Source organism: Callorhinus ursinus, unplaced genomic scaffold, assembly GCF_003265705.2.
Source record: "Callorhinus ursinus isolate GAN/ISIS: 27379988/994484 unplaced genomic scaffold, GSC_fseal_2.0 scaffold43, whole genome shotgun sequence".
Classification (NCBI taxonomy): Eukaryota; Metazoa; Chordata; class Mammalia; order Carnivora; family Otariidae; genus Callorhinus; species Callorhinus ursinus.
The window spans coordinates 252,528-270,483 of NW_027397105.1; the positions used below are offsets into that span (position 1 = coordinate 252,528).

General features: G+C 42.3%; 1 protein-coding gene across 5 annotated transcripts in view; it reads right to left on the reverse strand.

The window, feature by feature from the left end:
- Positions 1-17,956, reverse strand: part of UBE2G1 (ubiquitin conjugating enzyme E2 G1) — a 100,390-nt gene that overhangs the window by 25,280 nt on the left and 57,154 nt on the right. For all 5 annotated transcript variants that reach the window (XM_025864046.2, XM_073881518.1, XM_025864044.2 and 2 more), the window contains one exon: positions 6,112-6,214. In XM_025864046.2, coding sequence (XP_025719831.1) covers positions 6,112-6,214 — 103 coding nt within the window. The remainder of the gene's footprint in view (positions 1-6,111; positions 6,215-17,956) is intronic.

The following is a 17,956-nucleotide window of genomic DNA, read 5'->3' on the forward strand; positions in this document are numbered from 1 at the left end:
AATGCGGTACAGATATCCAGGGGTAAAAAGGAAGAAAAATGACAAGTTTTATACCTGCCATATGGCCTCCATTTCGTAATTTACAGAATGATTTACGGAAGAGGAAAACCTGGAGACTTGAGGGAGACGCTGGGAAGGACGCACCACGCTGGCGGGCACCTTCTTGCCCCAGCTAACCCAACTGTGAGGGTTAATGCCACAGTGGCCCTGGGACCGTCAATTGTACAGACTCGCTTTTCAAACTGCGGGTGACTCACTAACCAGTTTTCTTGTTTAACAAAAATCGAGAAGAAAACAAGACGTTGTCACAGGTAGTCTGTTTGACTTATGTAATCTGCATATGCATGTTTCTACTCACTAAAATGTATGCACATAATAGTCTACATCAGGTCAGGATGTAGAACACTTCTGATGATGGCTTGTGGTGGAAAAAAGCCACAAACACAGAAAACAGCTAAGAATCTACGTAATAGGACATCAAAAGAGCTGCCACAGGCCCTCGCACTTCACCCGCTGGTAACACTGCTCCTCGGTTGGAAGCAGCCTCCCTGGGTCCCTTCATCTCGACGGATTTGATCCACCTCGTGTTAGCTGACTGGAATCCCTGTCCTCAAAAACTGCCTCCGTCTCTTAAATTATTTTCAATCTTTAAAATGTCAAATTTTATTAACAGAATTATCTCAAAGGGTTTAAAGCACACAATTTTCACTCTGTCTACAGCGCCCTCCCCACTCTGAACCAATCACGTTATTCCGTACAGTTTTTCTCCTATCAGTGGACTCCTTAACATTTCTTTCACCTGGGGAAGCCTACCTGTTTTTTTAAACCGAGCTCAGTGGTCCCACCCCTGTGGGTGGCAAGCTTCCAGTGAACAGCCAAATTAGCAAAGAGGAGTGCAAAACCCCCAGGATATGAAATATTGTAAACTAAACATTAATATGTCACATATTCACTATTTTTCAAATATGCAAAGACGTTACTGTGATGAGTAAAATGAGTTTATAATAAAAATAAAATAAAAAGCACCTGTGAATTAAAAATATCTTCCACTACTCTCATCACAATACTAATAGTACAATTATCAGCATGACGTTAAAAGGTGTGAAACCAAAAGTTTCACACTTGAAAAGGTTGAGAAACCTAAGCCTAGTTCAACTTTCTTCCATGAGCCTCACTTACTGTTTTTGTATTAAACTGCAAGAATCTTACAACGACCAGATCCTACCATTCTGCCATATTTACTTTATTTAAATGATCCATTGTATGCTGCCACCTCAAACTTTGCTCAACATTGTTCTTTTAAAAATATTCCTGGTGATACCTGTTTCTTGTCCATTCATTTTATCTGACGCATTTCACAATCTATTTATCACACTCGTAAGACATTTGATTGCTTTCCATTTCTTTGCTACTACATGCAACAGAACACTGAACACCCCAAACACTTCCTGGCGTAGGGTTTCTACCCTAAAGACAAAACTGCTAAGACAAACTTTGAGTTATTGGTCGAAGTCACACAGCTCATACAAGTGGTAGAGTTGGGGAGCTGCGCAAAGGCCCCAGAGCCCATGCTCTGAAGCACTGAACGGGAAGGGATGTGGCCTGGCTGCCGATGCATCACTTGCTAAGCAATGGCGGTACAAGGTTCCTTCCTTCCAAATTCTCGTTACAGAATATATGGCATGTGCTTCCAAGTCTTAGGCAGAACTGTAAGAGGATTTTGTTACTGTGAAATAATATTAACCAGAGTTTGGCTAACCGACTCTACGTGTTCTGTAGCCACTCAAGGAAAGGCAAAACAATAAAATGCATATGATCCTGATATTCTCCATATTTTCCACACCCTTGTCAGTGGTAAGGAATAAAATAAACCATACTTCCTGGACAGACTAGCCATTGATGATGAAAGAAAAATTTAAGGGATAAAAGAAGGTGCACATTCACCATTCACTAATACGAATTTATAAAATTTGTAATTACATGGTGATATCCGAGGCTCCTGAACTTCCTTGAAAAACATGCTGCCGCTCTTGCCTGAAATGTCCATTTCTGTGGACACTACCTGATAATCAGCGAGAACACAACAGGTACACACACCAGTTTCAGCTCTCACAGACAGACAGCCTGGACAATCTATTCTTAATAGATTGATGGGCAGAGGAGTAATAAACATTTAATACCATGTAAAGATAAATATAATGGCTACATTCATACTCATGGCAATGCTCAGTGTGCAAGCAAGCTGGAATACACTGGTTATTGATTACCTAAACTGAAGAGGGTACAGTGCCCTCTAGTGACTGCATGAAGGCTAAGGATGCCACAGGAAGGAACACAACAGCTTTCCAGGAATGTTTGTACATTATTAATTCTTGCTATCACTACATAAATGATCGAACTATTAAGCGGTGAATTAATCAGTTAGGTCTGGGTACCATCTAAGCCCACATTAACTTTCACTTACTTCTAACCCCAACCCCCCCTTTCCCACCCCCCCTTTGGGCAGGGATTTCCACTTGAGGTCTGCGCACCCCCACCCAACAGACCCCTCCAACAACTGCAACACAGCCTCTACCCTCTTCACAGCACTCAAGGAACTACAAGGACCCCAGTAACTTCCTTACTGTTAAAGCAACACACACCATGAAGTACTGGATTCACCATGAAACAGGGAGCTTACTTCTCATCACACTTTCCTCTCCTTCTCTCCTCTGAGCTCATCTGCCCAGCCCTCCTCAGGGACCCGCGCTCAGCACACACTCTCCTCCTCTATCCCGAGCAAAGGCTGTGTGTGCAACTCCGTCCTGCAGGTCGCCATGCTCAGCCCCCAGCGCATCTTTTTCACTACAGACAAACTTTTAGAATAACACTGTTACGAACAAATTTTTGTTGCAGAGATAAAATGCAAGTAAGCTGAAGGAAAATGAAATCCATAATCCCAGTTAGGATACGCAGGTTGTAAAACAGGAACCTAACTGGTGACTCCTGTCCTCAATGGTTGTGAAGACAAATCCAAACTCTCCAACAGTGTTTATGAACTTCAAGGACCCCTCCACTCCCTGTTCAGCCTCATTTTCTGACCTTCCATGTCCTCACCTCACTCCACCACCACACCGTGGAGCCGTCCCGTTTTCTGGGCCCCCCGGTCCCTGTCAGAACACCTGTCCGGTTAATGCTGACCCTAGCTGCTAACAGCTCGAAATCTCTTCCATTCCAGAAGAACTAATCTAAACCAACTGCAGCCACCTCATTCATCTTGCCAGTTACTGGGTGGGAAGGAGCAAGTGACTCGATTCTGACACAGGAGACAAGAGCCAGTCAGCCGGAGAGCTCCCCTTGCATACAACACACACAGAACTAAGAAGAAACCAGCCTCTCTTCCTTTGGGTGATCTTCTGAAACGCTCAAAACTCCTGTAACCATTTTGCTACCAGTGCCAGGACAACATACTTTCTTATTCTCTAAGCCAGCTACAGTCAGATTTCTGTTGCTTGTAACCAGAAGTCTACCAACTACTACACTTACTAACTCTTAAGTTCCCACTTTAGATAGGTCTTCCTCTGGGACAAGTTCTGATACATCCCAAACCTGCCACACCCCCAGAGAGCGCCCCTCTCCACCATGGCCATCACTAGTCAAGCGACTATGCAGTGACTAAAGTGTAACCTCTCTGTAGGCAGGGACGACACTGAGCTAATCCGAGGTCGTGTTCCCGGCATCTAACATAAGACCGCTTGGAAACAGCTGAGCTAGATGAATGAGCAATGTAAATGCCAGTGTAATGCTTTATTTTTGCAACCATTCTAAGCAGGAAATTGCCCAAGGGATGGCTTAGACTCAGTAAATATTAAAGAATAAATCTTAAACCTCTTTTTTTGAGGGCTTAAAAAAAATCCCATAACTTTCACACATGAATTTTAGAAAAGATTTTAACAAGAAGGAATCATTTCCAGGTTATTCTGGATGATGATTACAATGTCTGTCAATGCCACAAGGCCTCATTACTCACAGGATGCTCCCCGTGTGTGGCAGAGTTTAATAACTACAGCCCAGCTGTCCCATCAGGAAGGACTGCAAGTGGCCACCAGCTGTCTCCTCAGGAAGTCCACACTCTAGAGGAGCTGCCACAAAGGCTTGCTTCTGCTACCCACATCTCACACCAGTAGCTAGCATTTTTTAAATGTACACTGAAGACCAGAAGTAAGTTTTTAATTGGTGGAAAGAATGGACTATTAATCAGTATGGCGAGTATTAAAAAGTGGTTGTCTTTGGTGAAGTTGAAGGTACACATTAAATACAGGTACCAGCTAACAGCCTTTGGAGATACGTGCCACCACCTCACGAGAAAGTATGAGAGTTCTGTGAGGTCCTTAGAGACAGAGCTCAGGCCTGGAAGCCCAACTCATCCTCCAGACAGACACCAGTTCAGAAGAATTCCTCCTGTTACCTCCTATCAACTGTAGGAGTAACAAGATTCTGTCACTGGAATGTCGCCACGTCTCCCAAATAAAACTTCATGCAATGCATTTAGCTTGAAAACCTGAACTTCATCAGGCTTATAAACCAGATTTATATGTATGGTTTTACGTGCAAAATTTAGTAAGAAATTTGCTTTCAAGTAATATTAAGGTTGTGGGGGGATACCTCAAAGATGGTTTTCAACAGCTCCTATTATCTACCCAAACACACACCATGGAATGACCAAATTGAGTTATTTTAGTTTGCAACCATCACCAATACAAACATGGCACTGAGAGATACATCAGCAAAAATTCTGATTGGAAACAATCGTGACAAAACATGAATCACCTTTCCGGACGCTCGAAAACCCGAAGTCCACACCACAACTCACCCTGTATGTCCCGTACCAGCCTGCCCTGGTACCAAGTAGCCTGAATTTTCTTTTCCATCAGGTGTTTTATTGGGGCGGGGGGGGAATTCCCATCTCTGAACACCTAAAATGAAACTACGGTATCAAAATCCTTGCCTGCTTAGGGCCATCAAGGACCACAGCTGAGTGAGCAAGTGTAGTCCCCAAGAAACTCAGATACAGATCTGCCCCCTCAGGTGTGTGGAGCACACTGGTGACCTGAAAAGGTCACTGCATTCTGTTCAATGCCTCCACTTCTACAAACACGATGGAACTTACACTAGTCACTAACACCAGGTAGTCACGACCCATCTTACAGAACACTGAATATCTGTAAGTTTAAGTTAGTCTGCAAACATTCAGAGCAGAAAATAAGACTGTGGTTTTTGAACCTAAAATGTATGACAAGACCCTGAGGAAACCCCAGCTCTCTCTCTATTGCTCTTTGACTCAACTGCATTCTGTTGTCTAACTTTACATCAGTTAATAAGGACTAATTAAAAGAGATTAGCTGTTTCATGGAACACTACATCAAAAACTAATGATGTAATATATGGTGATTAACATAACATAATAAAATTTAAAAAAAGGGATTAGCTGTAACAATCACTTTTATAAACTGGGAAAAGGTAAATATCAGTTCATTTTAGGGTCAGAACACCATGGTTCGGATCCGTATTCTGTGGGCACCCGATTAAAGCAGCACTCAAATTGATGACCTTGAGAGTTCTCAAGCCTGGAGACACTGGTGTGTGAAACTGTTCTGTATGAAAATCTCCCAGGTGTAATACTATGCTTTAATTAAACCGATAAAGTGCTAAGAATGGAAAAGACTTCTCTTTGAAATGACAATGTTCCCTTTGGGGGTGAAGGCACAGTAAAGCACAAGGGAAGGGAAGGGGAGAAACATTTCAATAAAGAATTTTCTTCTTCCCCCATCCTGCCAAAATTAACCCAATATCCAAAACCACGTAAAAAAATACATTATTTATATATAGGCTCACCTTGAAAATAGCTTGTATTTCTGAAACTATTATATATTTAAGAAAGCAACAGGTTTTAGACACTAGAATTTCAAGCAAAACACAAAAACCCTAGACACGATCATTTAGTACAAATGATTTCACCTAAACACAGCCATTTCACCTGCTTTAAAAAATAATTTCACTTCAGTTTGCCAAAGCAGTTTCCATTTGAATTAATTAAGAGAGCTACTTCAGTGTCCGTTCCATGGTACTTACTAAAGTGTGTCAGGGGGACCAATGATAAGGACTTCCCACCGGTAAAGATCATTGTCATCTATTAAACCTGCTGAAAAGCCTTCCACTGGATTTTTGTTGAGTTCTGTGGAAAAAAAAAATTTTTTTGATCAAAACTTTTAGGCATATAATTTTCACCCAACAGATATATTACAGAACCTGAATATACATGTTATAAATTCCAAACTATTCAGCAGATATCCCTGGGTCCACTAGCAAAATGCTACCTGATGGCCAAAACATTTCCATTTCTGTATCACAGGGACGTGACATGGAAGCGAACTGTCCAGGAGACCACGTTCTAACCCCTCTCACTTCCACCCTGGTTTCCAGCTAGGCTCTTAGCCTTTCTAGGTAGCCCTACGGTGGTAGACAGAACTCGCTAAGACGCAGATATCCAGGCCCAGCCCTCACAGACCGTGGCCCACAGGTAAGTCAAACCAGTACTCCCAGTCATTCCTACACTGTGGTCTTTAGGGTACACTCTCAGAAGCACCAGCCGAAGACCTGAATACCTTTTTGTTGGAATTTGCTGAGCTTAGCCAACCTTCATTTATACCCGTGTGTGTCTGTGTAACAAGCCCTCTGTCACCTTGGGGATACACATCTACAGCTGCTGTTCCTCAGACTCAGCAAGGAGGGCAGACCCCTCGTGTCTTGCCTGTGTGTGTTGACCCCGTTGCCAGCCAAGTTTCCAGCACACAGGAGTGGCTTGACAGTAATAGCGAGAGGCGCGCCCCGCTGACTCAGTCGGAAGAGCGTGCAACTCCTGATCTCAGGGTCCTGGGTTCGAGCCCTACGTGGGGTGCAGAGATCACTTAATAAATTTTTTTTTGGAAGGACTAGGAAGAGGAGGGAAGAGGAGGGGAGAGGGGGGAGGGAGAGGGAGGAGGAGGGTGGGGGGGGAAGAAGATGGAAGAGGAAAAGAACAGCTGGAGCCTACAGGAATGGCAGTGGCATCATGAGAACTTTTCCTCCAGAGAGAGTGTGCTCTGGCATGGATGGAAAATGATGGAAGCAAAGAGCTCGTGGGAGGGGTGGGGGAGACGCAGGCCAACCAGGGAGCCTAGTGACCAGGTCAGGGGTGCAGTCTGACGGTTCCTAGACACCCAGGGCTTAATAATGACCTACTGATGGTGGGTCTTACATACAGATTTTTTAAAACAGCTGTTTAATGAGGTATAATTGACATTCAGTGAACTGCACGTATTTAAATTAGAAAACTTGATACATATTAATACACAAACAGGCCTGTGAAGCAATCAACACTCTCATGGTAGTAAATACACACACACACACGCTGCAAACAGAAATCAGCAAAAGGGAGGTCGAACAGGGAGCACTGACTGGCTCCAACTGAGAAGTGGGAAGTGGGGGCCAAGCACTGGAGAGACAGCAGTCCGGGAGGGATGTGCTGGGGGCCTGAACAGGTGTGTGATTCTCACATGCTTCCTGCCATCAGCCTCAAAGAGTTCAGTCTAATGATAAAAGCAAGCGAAATGCAACCCAGAGTGCGTTTTTAGAGGACTGAATGAAGTGTGTTAGTAACGGAGAAGATCTTAATTTTTTGAGGGATGAGGAGATGCTGTCATTTCAACAGCTAGGTTTTAACACCCCAACATACCAGTGAAACACAGAGCCTAAAGGCAAATTTTATTTATATTTAAATACGAATGGCTTTTCTCAAAAGTTGTCTAAATTTTTGCCTAAAAGGCAACATAGACCTATCTAATGTTTTAAATCAGTACTGTATTTCAAAATGCAAGAAATGTATTTTTAAATAGCTAGTCTAAGACATTTTTAAAAGGATACTGAAAATGGAAAGACATGAAGATAAGAACTGCATTTTGTTTCTCCCTGAGCTGCCAGCATGCATGCGGGGAGGGCAGGGCGCGGGGAGGGCACCCCGAGCCCTACCCCCCCAGTCCACCAGGGCGGGGCGGAGCACAGACCACCGAAGGTAAGGGCAATCAAGTTCTTTTTCTAGACGCACATTATCATATTTCTCAGACCATCTTCTTCGACACTGTATTCAAGTCTTGGGAAGATCCTATAATTCATCCAGAAAATCACCCTCTTTGCTGCATTTTCCATCAGAAGTCCAGTGGAGTTTTATAAATGGAGGTGGGTAAGTTCTGCAATTAGCATATATGGTCAAAATTATCCTTGAGAATTCCCTTACCTGTCCCAGAAAACACATCACTGCTTCTCACTTCTGTCAATACACCGTAATTTCTAAAACTCTTCTGCACATTGTCTCCACGCTTTTCTTCTACAGGAGTGATTATGTCTACTGCTTGTAAGTAACACAAAAGCAACACTGAAGATAGCCGATATCTCACTTTTGTCTGGCTTCTGCCCCTAGCAGGGGTCCCCCAGGGCCTGGACCCACAGGTATTTGACAAACTGATACCACACCTTCAGGAATGTTTCCCTTTCCCATGAGGTCTTCCCTAAATAATTTACCAAATAATCGTCTTCTGACTTCTGCTACGTTTCCAGTAATTGTACTTCCAGTCTGTACTCTAGCCCTGACACTCAACTCCTGTGGAATCTCAGCCCCTGATTCCCATGGAAGTAAACAGGCAAGTACCATGTGTGGTGAATGCTCCAACAGCAGTACAGTAATTTGGAGGGCCCAAAGAAGGGCACCTTATAATCATGAAGAGACAGAAAAGAGCTTCTAAAAAGAGAGGAGACATCGGAAAAAAGACAAAGGATTTGGATGGTTGCTGCAAGGTTTAGACAGAGGAGCCTATACAAGAACTTGAAACATGGAGATCAGGAGCTGGCCAGAACAAAGGGGGGCATGCAGCCGAGAGCAGACAGAAGGTCAGAAGCTGGGCAGCAAAGGGCCTTTGTAAGCCCTGCATCCAGAGGGCAATGACAAGCCTTTGAAGGGTTTGTGTTTTGTTTTGTTTTTAAAACAATGAGGTGACCGTGAGATTCACATTTTAAAAAACAAATCTTGCAGAGCATGAAAGATGACACAGAACAAGGCCATGGTGACAACAAAGAAACCAAAAAGGAAGCCATAAAGGTAATCCTGGAAAGTGTACCTTTAGTAGGATGCCACTGAGAATAACGATGGGAAACAAGGACATTTGGGGAAAGAATCAACCAACCAAACTTGGTGATGTGAGGGTTAAAATGACACAGATTTCCTCAAAAAGTTAAACACAAAGTTACCATATAACCCAATAATTCACTCTTAGGTATATACCCAAGAGAAAGGAAGACATCCACCTGTCCACATAAAAGCTCTACAAAAATGTTTATGTATCAGCATTACTTGTAGTGGTCCAAAGGTGGAAACAAGTTGAACCTCCGGGGGTAAACAAATTATGGAGTATGTGCACAATGAGTATGACTCAACCACAGAAAGGAACGAAGTACTGGTATAAGCAACAACCTAGATGAACCTCGAAATCACTAGGCTCAGTGAAAGAAACCAGACACCTAAGGCCACATATTGCAGGACTCCACTTATAGGACACATCCAGAAAAGGCAAATCCACAAAGACAGAAAACAGAACAGAGTTGCCAACAGATGGGGAAACGGGATATGGCCATGGTGGGTGTCTGTGGGGTGAAGAAAAGTGGTTTGCCCAACACTGTGAATACACTCCATACATTGAACTGTACACTTTTAAAAAGCTACTTCTATGTCATTTTAATTTCATATCAAATTTTAAAAATAACACACAGGTTTCTCTGCAGAGCAACTGGGTAGAAGTCTGTTCATTCTCAGAAATGGGACATACAGGAATGAGACAGGGAAACTGGAGGACTCCATAAAACCCTGCTTTTTGCTTTTTTCCCCACTTCTATTCTAGCAAGAACAGACCTGCACTCCCACCTCACACAGGCCTCAGGATGCAGACAGTGTGTGTCCTCCTTGTAAGGGATAAGAAGTCAGTGATTTCTCTGGGACAGATAACACCTAAGGAACGATCAGGTGAAAATGACTGGACGAAGCCATCAAATGCATACTTCAGACCACCGGCACCAGACAACGGGATGCCAGGGCCCGCTGGCTCCAAGGAATAACGACCCCCGTCTTTGTTCTAACCTGTTCCTGGATGCACAATCAATAAAACCTCCAGCCCCAAAGACGGGACCCTCCTTTCTAAGTCTCCCAGACACTCACTCTGTCGGCACCTGCACACCTCTATCCCTTCAATAAACCCCCCTTGCCCCTCCTGCTGGCTCACACTGGATTTCTGACACCACAGCCTGCCAGCATCAGGAAGATGTGATCTGAGGGATGAGGGAGAGAAACGATGACAGGGTTAATGTTTCAGACAGAAAGGCCATGAGCCAAGAGCGGGGTGGGGAGGGGGGCAGACGGCAGAGGGAGAGAATCTCAAGTAGGCTCCACGCTCAGCAGGGAGCCCGACGCGGGGCTCGACCTCACGACCCTGAGATCACGACCTGAGCCGAAGTCAAGAGTCAGACGCTTCACCGACGAAGCCACCCAGGCGCCCCTGATGGTATAGGTCTACTTTAAAAAACCTATGGACATAAATACACTGTTTCCTGTTTTTAATTCTTAGCTAAAGAGAGAGACTCGGAGGGTTATCAGAATACTGCTGATAACTGCAGTCCTTAAGACTGATGGCGTCACCCAAAGATGAGCGTGAAGCATGACCCTATACAGAGGACCTAACGGAATGGATTCTAGAGAATACCAATATTTTGAGGACTTAAAAAAAAAGGGGGGTCACAAAGGTGACTAAGAACAGGAAGACAGAGAAGTAGGAAGTAACCCCAGAAAAAATTACATCAAAGAAGCCAACGGAGAAAGTTGCCCACAATAATAAACAGACACTACTCAGGAAAAAGGAGGTCTCAAATCAACCCAGCAGGTTCAGAAGAAAGGCCAAGGGTGCCCCCGGCATCTGGGTTCAGTGAATGGCAAGTCAGGGGCCATGCAGGCAGCACTGAGTTGACAAAAAGGTGAAGGAGAAAAACACAAGTGGAAACCTTTTCTAGAGTCTGTGGATTGAGAAGTGTAGTAGCCATATGAAGATAAAATTCCAGCAGGTTTTTTAATGGAAGAGGCCAAAGAAAAATGTTTAAACATCCTACCGACACTTAAATGTTGACAAGGATACTTCACACTACATTCAAACCTGGATGGACTTTAAGACATAATTAATCAATAAAACTTAATAAAGAGAAAATACAGAATTTTTTTTTTCATACTGTTGGGTTGGAGGTGGCCTTCGGCCAAAACTCAACAGTCAGATTATACTGCACAAAATATTTTAAATCCAGCACAACAATAAAGCTTCAATAAAAAGGAGAGACCAGGAGAGACTATTTGCAACACAACAGGTAAAAGTCTAATGTCCCGAAAACAAAAGAAAGGGGAAACATGCAGGGGTCCAAGTACAAGTGGGAGTAGAAACCACTAACAAACACAAAATTCTGGCCTGCTGCAGACCAATGTGCACAGTCATGCTTGGGTTTCTGCCTATATTCCAAAGGTATTAGAGAGAGGCTTTCGATGGGACAAACATGGAGATGGAGCTTTCTGGACACAATCTCAGTTGGAAAGAACTCTCTTTCCCACAAATCATGAATGTTCAAGCAAAATTCTAAGGTTCTAAAACAGGTAAAACTTGGGGTGCCTGGGTGGCTCAGTCATTAAGCGTCTGCCTTCGGCTCAGGTCATGATCCCGGGGTCCTGGGATGGAGCCCCGCATCGGGCTCCCTGCTCCGCGGGAGGCCTGCTTCTCTCTCTCCCACTCCCCCCTGCTCATGTTTCCTCTCTGTCTCTCTTTGTCAAATAAATAAATAAAATCTTTAAAAAATAAAAATAAAACAGGCAAAACTAATGAATAGTATTTGAAATCAGGACAAGAGTTGTCTTTTTTTTCTTTTTCTTTTGGAAAGGGAATGAGAGCAGTATCTGGAAGGAGGCGTAAAAGGGATTTCAGGGGTGCTGGTAACGGCCTGCTGCACAATATATTTATGCACTTTTGTCTATGTTATACTTCAATTTTTAAACCTCAGTAAATCTTACAGTGTCACATCACTGTTAAATGAGCATTATGTATGCCCACAGTAAATGTGGAAATCGCTGTGGGCCAAAGTGGTCTATAAAAAATAAACAAAAGCAAACCAAGGATAAGTAAATGTCCTCGAGAGTAACAATTTGGACAGGGATAAGTAATGGGCAATAATGCATGAGCAGACTTCTACGACAGAGTCGTTAACTCAAGGATAAGACTAAAAGAGAATGGGAATGAGGAGAGCATATGAAAAATAAGAACTCTATAGTTCTGAATTTGAATCTCAAGTTTCAGTATGAATTCATGATACAGCTTTAAAAATTCTGAGCTCTGTCCACTGAAAATGTCTAGGAAAAGTGAGCAACCCTGTAGAAATGAGCATCCCTAGTGCCCAGAATAGGACTCTGGACAGCATTTCCTACCTACAGGGACCAGGGATCTTCAGAGAAACGGCTGAGTGCAGTTCTGGGGTAGGACATGTTCTAGGCTCATCTCATGTATACCAAATAAAAAGGAAGCTGTCAAATAATACTATGGTCTTTTTAAAAGGATTCATCCAACTTAGAGAGGTTCCCACTGGCCACATATGGGACAAAAGGTCTGAGTATCAATGAAGCTAATAATTATTAACAGTCTATAAACGGTGGTATCAAAAACAACCAACCTATTATTCCCACCATTTCGGGATGCTAATAAACTGTTTTTGTTGTTTGCTGTAAAACCAATTTATTTTTTTTAAGATTTTATTTATTTATTTATTTGACAGAGAGAGAGAGAGAGAGAACACAAGCAGGGGAGCAGCAGAGGGAGAGGGAGAAGCAGGCTCCCCGCCGAGCAGGGAGCCCGATGCGGGACTCGATCCCAGGGCCCTGAGATCATGACCTGAGCCAAAGGCAGATGCTTAACTGACTGAGCCACCCAGGCGCCCCTGTAAAACCAATTTAAAACAGCAAAAGATTCAAGATTTATTCTTCCTTTTCTATACAAAATTGTACTACCAAGTAATCAAATAGTAATTACAATTTTATCTAATAAGGTATCTCTCTATAGAAATAGCCCAGTTAAAAAATGAAAAATGGACACATTGTCATACTGTCATTTTAGTCCAGGCATTTTAAAAAGGAAGACAACCAGCCATTATGTATCTTCTGATAAACAAACCACCATTCAGCAAGTGATCTGGCCTCCTCACAAACCTGAGCCTGTCCACGCCCCCAGGCACAATTACCAATTTCAGGAACACACAGAGAAATGTGTTTACGGACACCCCGGGACACACACAATCAGCAAACACCACACTGCAGGGAAATTCTTAAAGGGCAGGGCCTGGAACCCTCAATAAATACACCACGTGGGGAACAAGAGAGGACTGAGCTCAGACTTTAAAAAAAAAAAATGTATGACACAAGTAAAAATGTGAAGGCTAACTAGATATTAGTTAATATTAAGATGTTAATATAACATTAATAATATTAAACAATTGTTGATTTTTTAAAATGTGGTGAAATGTTCATAGACAAATGATGAGTGATATATGATGTTTGTGATGTGCTTCAAAATCCTACGGGCTAGATAAAACAGGACTGCTCACAACTATGAGCTGCTGAGGCTAGGTGAGTACACAGAGATTCATTACACCAATCTACTCTGTTATTGTATGTTTAACATTTGTCTCAGTAAGAAGAAAGCTAAAACGGCAGTCTCATTAATGGACTCCGATGTTCTTTATCAGTCACGTGAAAACAAACCACCACTGGGCCTCAGCAAATATAAGAGGTCCCAGAAGAACCACATTCAAAGACCCAGCTATGTTATCATTTTATACTTGACTCTTAATAAGCTACTTTAATTATAAATATGCCTTGCCAAGACCAATGGTTGAGGAAGTCTAACTGCCCTAAAGCCAAATACAAACTGGTATTTATAGCCCAGCACTGATTTCCCTTTGTGTCTGGGTGGCTGTGGTCTCCTGCTCCAAGGAATGTGCATTCCTGTCAGGTTTATTTATGTAACACATAACTGGCTGTAAGGTGCACTTCTGTAGAGGGGCTGTTTTCACACTGGTTTCTTTCTGAACTTGTGAAATTACAAAAAGAGCCTTGTATCCAGACACTATTAATTACTCCTCCCAAGTATCAAGACGGTTTAGGAAAATAATTTTGACCTTATTATAATAAATTACCATATTCATTTAAAACATTTAAATCACCACAAACCAACTCACCAAAATTAACAGAGAAAACATTCGTTTTCTCCAAGCTTCCATTACTTCATCGGTATTATGTGAGTCAGACCTGCGTATGAATGTCAACTCTCTCACTAGCCTTGTCATCGTGAAAAAGTCGTTTCTTGCTCGCTTCTCTCTTTCTCTCTCTCTCATTCATTCATTCCTTCGGAGCCTCATCCTCCTCATCAGTAAAGTATGGTAAGACCCAGACAGCCCTGCAAGTCAGAGGAGATACTGTGTATGCAACAGACCATCCACCTTAGAGCACAGCGTTAGTTACCTGCTTTCTTCCTCTAAAACTGTTCACTAGGCTACAGGCTATCAATGTTCTTCAGAACTGGGAGGTCTGGGGAAATACTACATACCCCACATCTAACACATCACACCCCACTATTTATTTCTAGTAGGAGCTGTCAAACAAGGCCCCCATACCGAGGGCCCTAATAATGAGTGAGTGAACACAGACTCAAGCCAGGATAATGAATCTTCTGGATGATTTTTCAAATGGGAATTAAAGAAAGGGAGTCCCAATCCAGACAGCTGTCAAAACCCACAGTTCAAATCTCAAGGAGAAAGGTGGTATGGGAAAATGAAGCCAAAATGGAGATAAGCAAAAGTAAGCAACAGGAAGAGAGGTCCTAACAGAACTCCAGTTCCTGACACCTGCTATCACTCCTGCCCTTCCATAAATTTGGATGAGCCAAATTTCCTTTTTTATCTATACTTTATTCTAGTTCAACTCCTGTCCCTTCCAACTAAGGGTACCTGTTCCTCCTTTAAAAGAGTGGTATTTTTTGAGCTTACATCCCAGGTGGACTCTGTCCGTTTCCACTCCCCTCCCCAAATACGGCACAGCAATGGTCTCCTTTCTTCCACCCTCAACCACATCCCTCGGGGATGTGAGGGGGAAACAGGTTGTTCCCGGCAGAGTACGGCAGTGCATGATCACCCGCTGCCAGGGCAGGTGAACAGGGAAAGTCTGTTCCTACTGCTGCCAACACAGGTGAGAGTTAATCACTTTACTACATCCTGATTTTCTTAAGTATTGCTCAAATTAAATTAAGGCTTCTGGGTATAAAATTTTCAAAACCAGGTTCTGTTTTACTTAATATCTAATAGGTCTTATCTCCTTATCTACTTGTTTTTGCACAATGAAACTAGGTTACGTTACTCTATTTTATATATTTGATACATTTGCTTTCTTTTGTATTCAACCCCCCCCCCAGCGACCTCAGAGTGAAGTTTACCTCTCCTCACCATTCGTTGTTACCATTAACTGCATGAGGACTCATAAAAAAAAAAACCTCCCAGCACAATAATGAGGTGTTTGAATCTCTATTCCAATTCCCTTCAAGTTCACTTCAAACACCTCGTAACACATATAAAAATTCAGGAAGACTTCAGAAAAAGCGTCTCCAAGAAATTACTACAATATGATGTCTTTTTTAAAAAAGACGTGAAAGGGGAGCCTGGGTGGCTCAGTCGTTAAGCGTCTGCCTTCAGCTCAGGTCATGATCCCAGGGTCCTGGGATGGAGCCCCGCATCGGGCTCCCTGCTCAGCAGGGAGTCTGCTTCTCCCTCTGACCCTCCCCCTCTTATGTGCTCTCTCTCTCATTCTCGCTCTCTCAAATGAATAATAAAATCTTAAAAAAATAAAAAAAAATTGTAACAGAAACACCTATTTTTAAATAAATAAATAAATAAATAAATAATAAAAATAAAAAAAGACCTGAAAGAAGGCATTAATTATAAAGCAACAGAGACCTCCAAGGCAAGCAAGAACAACTTAGAAAAGAAATAAAAAGAAAAAAACAAAGACATGGATTACTGTCATTAGAAAAGACAAAAATTTCTTAGAAACTACAATAAAACAAGTCATAGTCCTGGGGTAAACGATTATACACTTGAACGGAATAAAGACAATAAAGGGAGATTTGGTATTCCTGAAGGGATGAGAATCCAAAAATGTCACAAATACATACATAAAACTCTCCTGTAGTAAGTAACAAAATGCACAGACTGACAACACACTGCACAGGCCAGGAAGGCACTGGTATGGAACGCATGCCACCGGGTGACGGGGAAGACAGCAGGTCAGGCTCAACACGGGCGTGAGCGACCACACAAGTCTGAGGGAAAGCAGGCCACGAAAAATAGGAGACCAGGGGTGCCTGGGTGGCGTACGTGTTTATTCCTGAAAAAGTCAAGAGACGGGAAGAGAAGGGAGGAGGAACACGCACACGTGTTTATTCCCGCGCACAGGTTACCAGGAAATCAAGGGGTTCTCTCACAACTACCACGAGGTTTTTTATAATCTTCTCTGCACTTCCGAGCTCTTTCAGGAATCCATCTCCTCTGCAGTAACAAACATCTCTCTGTGGTTCAATCATGTTTCCAATAACACCTCATAGCTTATTGTGTTTTGTTTCAGTCAAATGCAACCGACTAAAGATTTTTAACTGGCGTACATAACTCCGTATTTCCACTTGCATATGTGCATTAAAAGTGTCTAGAATGGTGTTCGTCAAATGTAGATGGTGGTTATTATTAAGTGGTAGGGTTCTTTCAACATTCTTTTTTACTTTGATTTTTTTAATTATAAAAAAAGCCATTCATTCTAAAATAACACAGGAAAATAAAATGTAAGCAGTTCGTCACTCTACCTTCTCATCCTTCAAAATAAACAGTTAACAATTTGCTACACACATTCTTTCCAGTTTTGGAAATATACCGATATGCACAGAAAATGGAACCATTTTATACCTTGTGGGTCACATAGGTATAGCATAAACGTTAGGTACTTGGTTCCTCCCATTTTTTTCAAGTATAAATAATATTGCCATTGAACATTTTTGTACTGTCCTTGTACATCTGAGGGAGTAAACCCAGAATCTAAACTTCTGTTAGTTGAACTGTGGGTCAAAGGAACATGCACATCATCCATGAAAAGTTTAATTTATATCCATAGAAACCCTGTGGGTACCTATTTCCCTGCAGCACTACAAACACTGACCACTGACAATTTATATTTCTTACATATATTACCTATTTATATTTTTTGCTCTCTTTTAAAATATTAAGTGATTCAGCTTCTTATTGATTTGGGTGAGCCTTTTAAACAGTATGGCTCTGGATAACTGCCATTTTATTCAAAAATATTCTTGATTTGTTTTAGCTTTGTAAATTTTCATTTTTTGCTAAGCAGAAGTTTAAGCAATGTACATTAAAAAAAAAAAAAAGGTCAACCTTCTTGATTCCTTAGTTTGTCATGCTTAGAAAAACCCCCTTTGTCCAGCCCAGACTAAAATATTCTTGACTACTTTCTTCTAATGGTCTTATCTTTTGTTTTATTTCAACTATTGGCTAATGGTCTGGGCACAGTCAGGTTCCATACAGATCTGTAAAACGAGGGTAACAGTGTGTACTTCGTGTTTGAGGAATAAACCCACGCATGTACAGTGTCTAACCTAGTACTGGGCACCTTGTAAACACTCGGTAACCATCATGACCCCTTTATAATTCCTGTAGACACAACGATATGAATCCAGCTCCCGTCTACCTAGCCCAAACAGGACTAGTC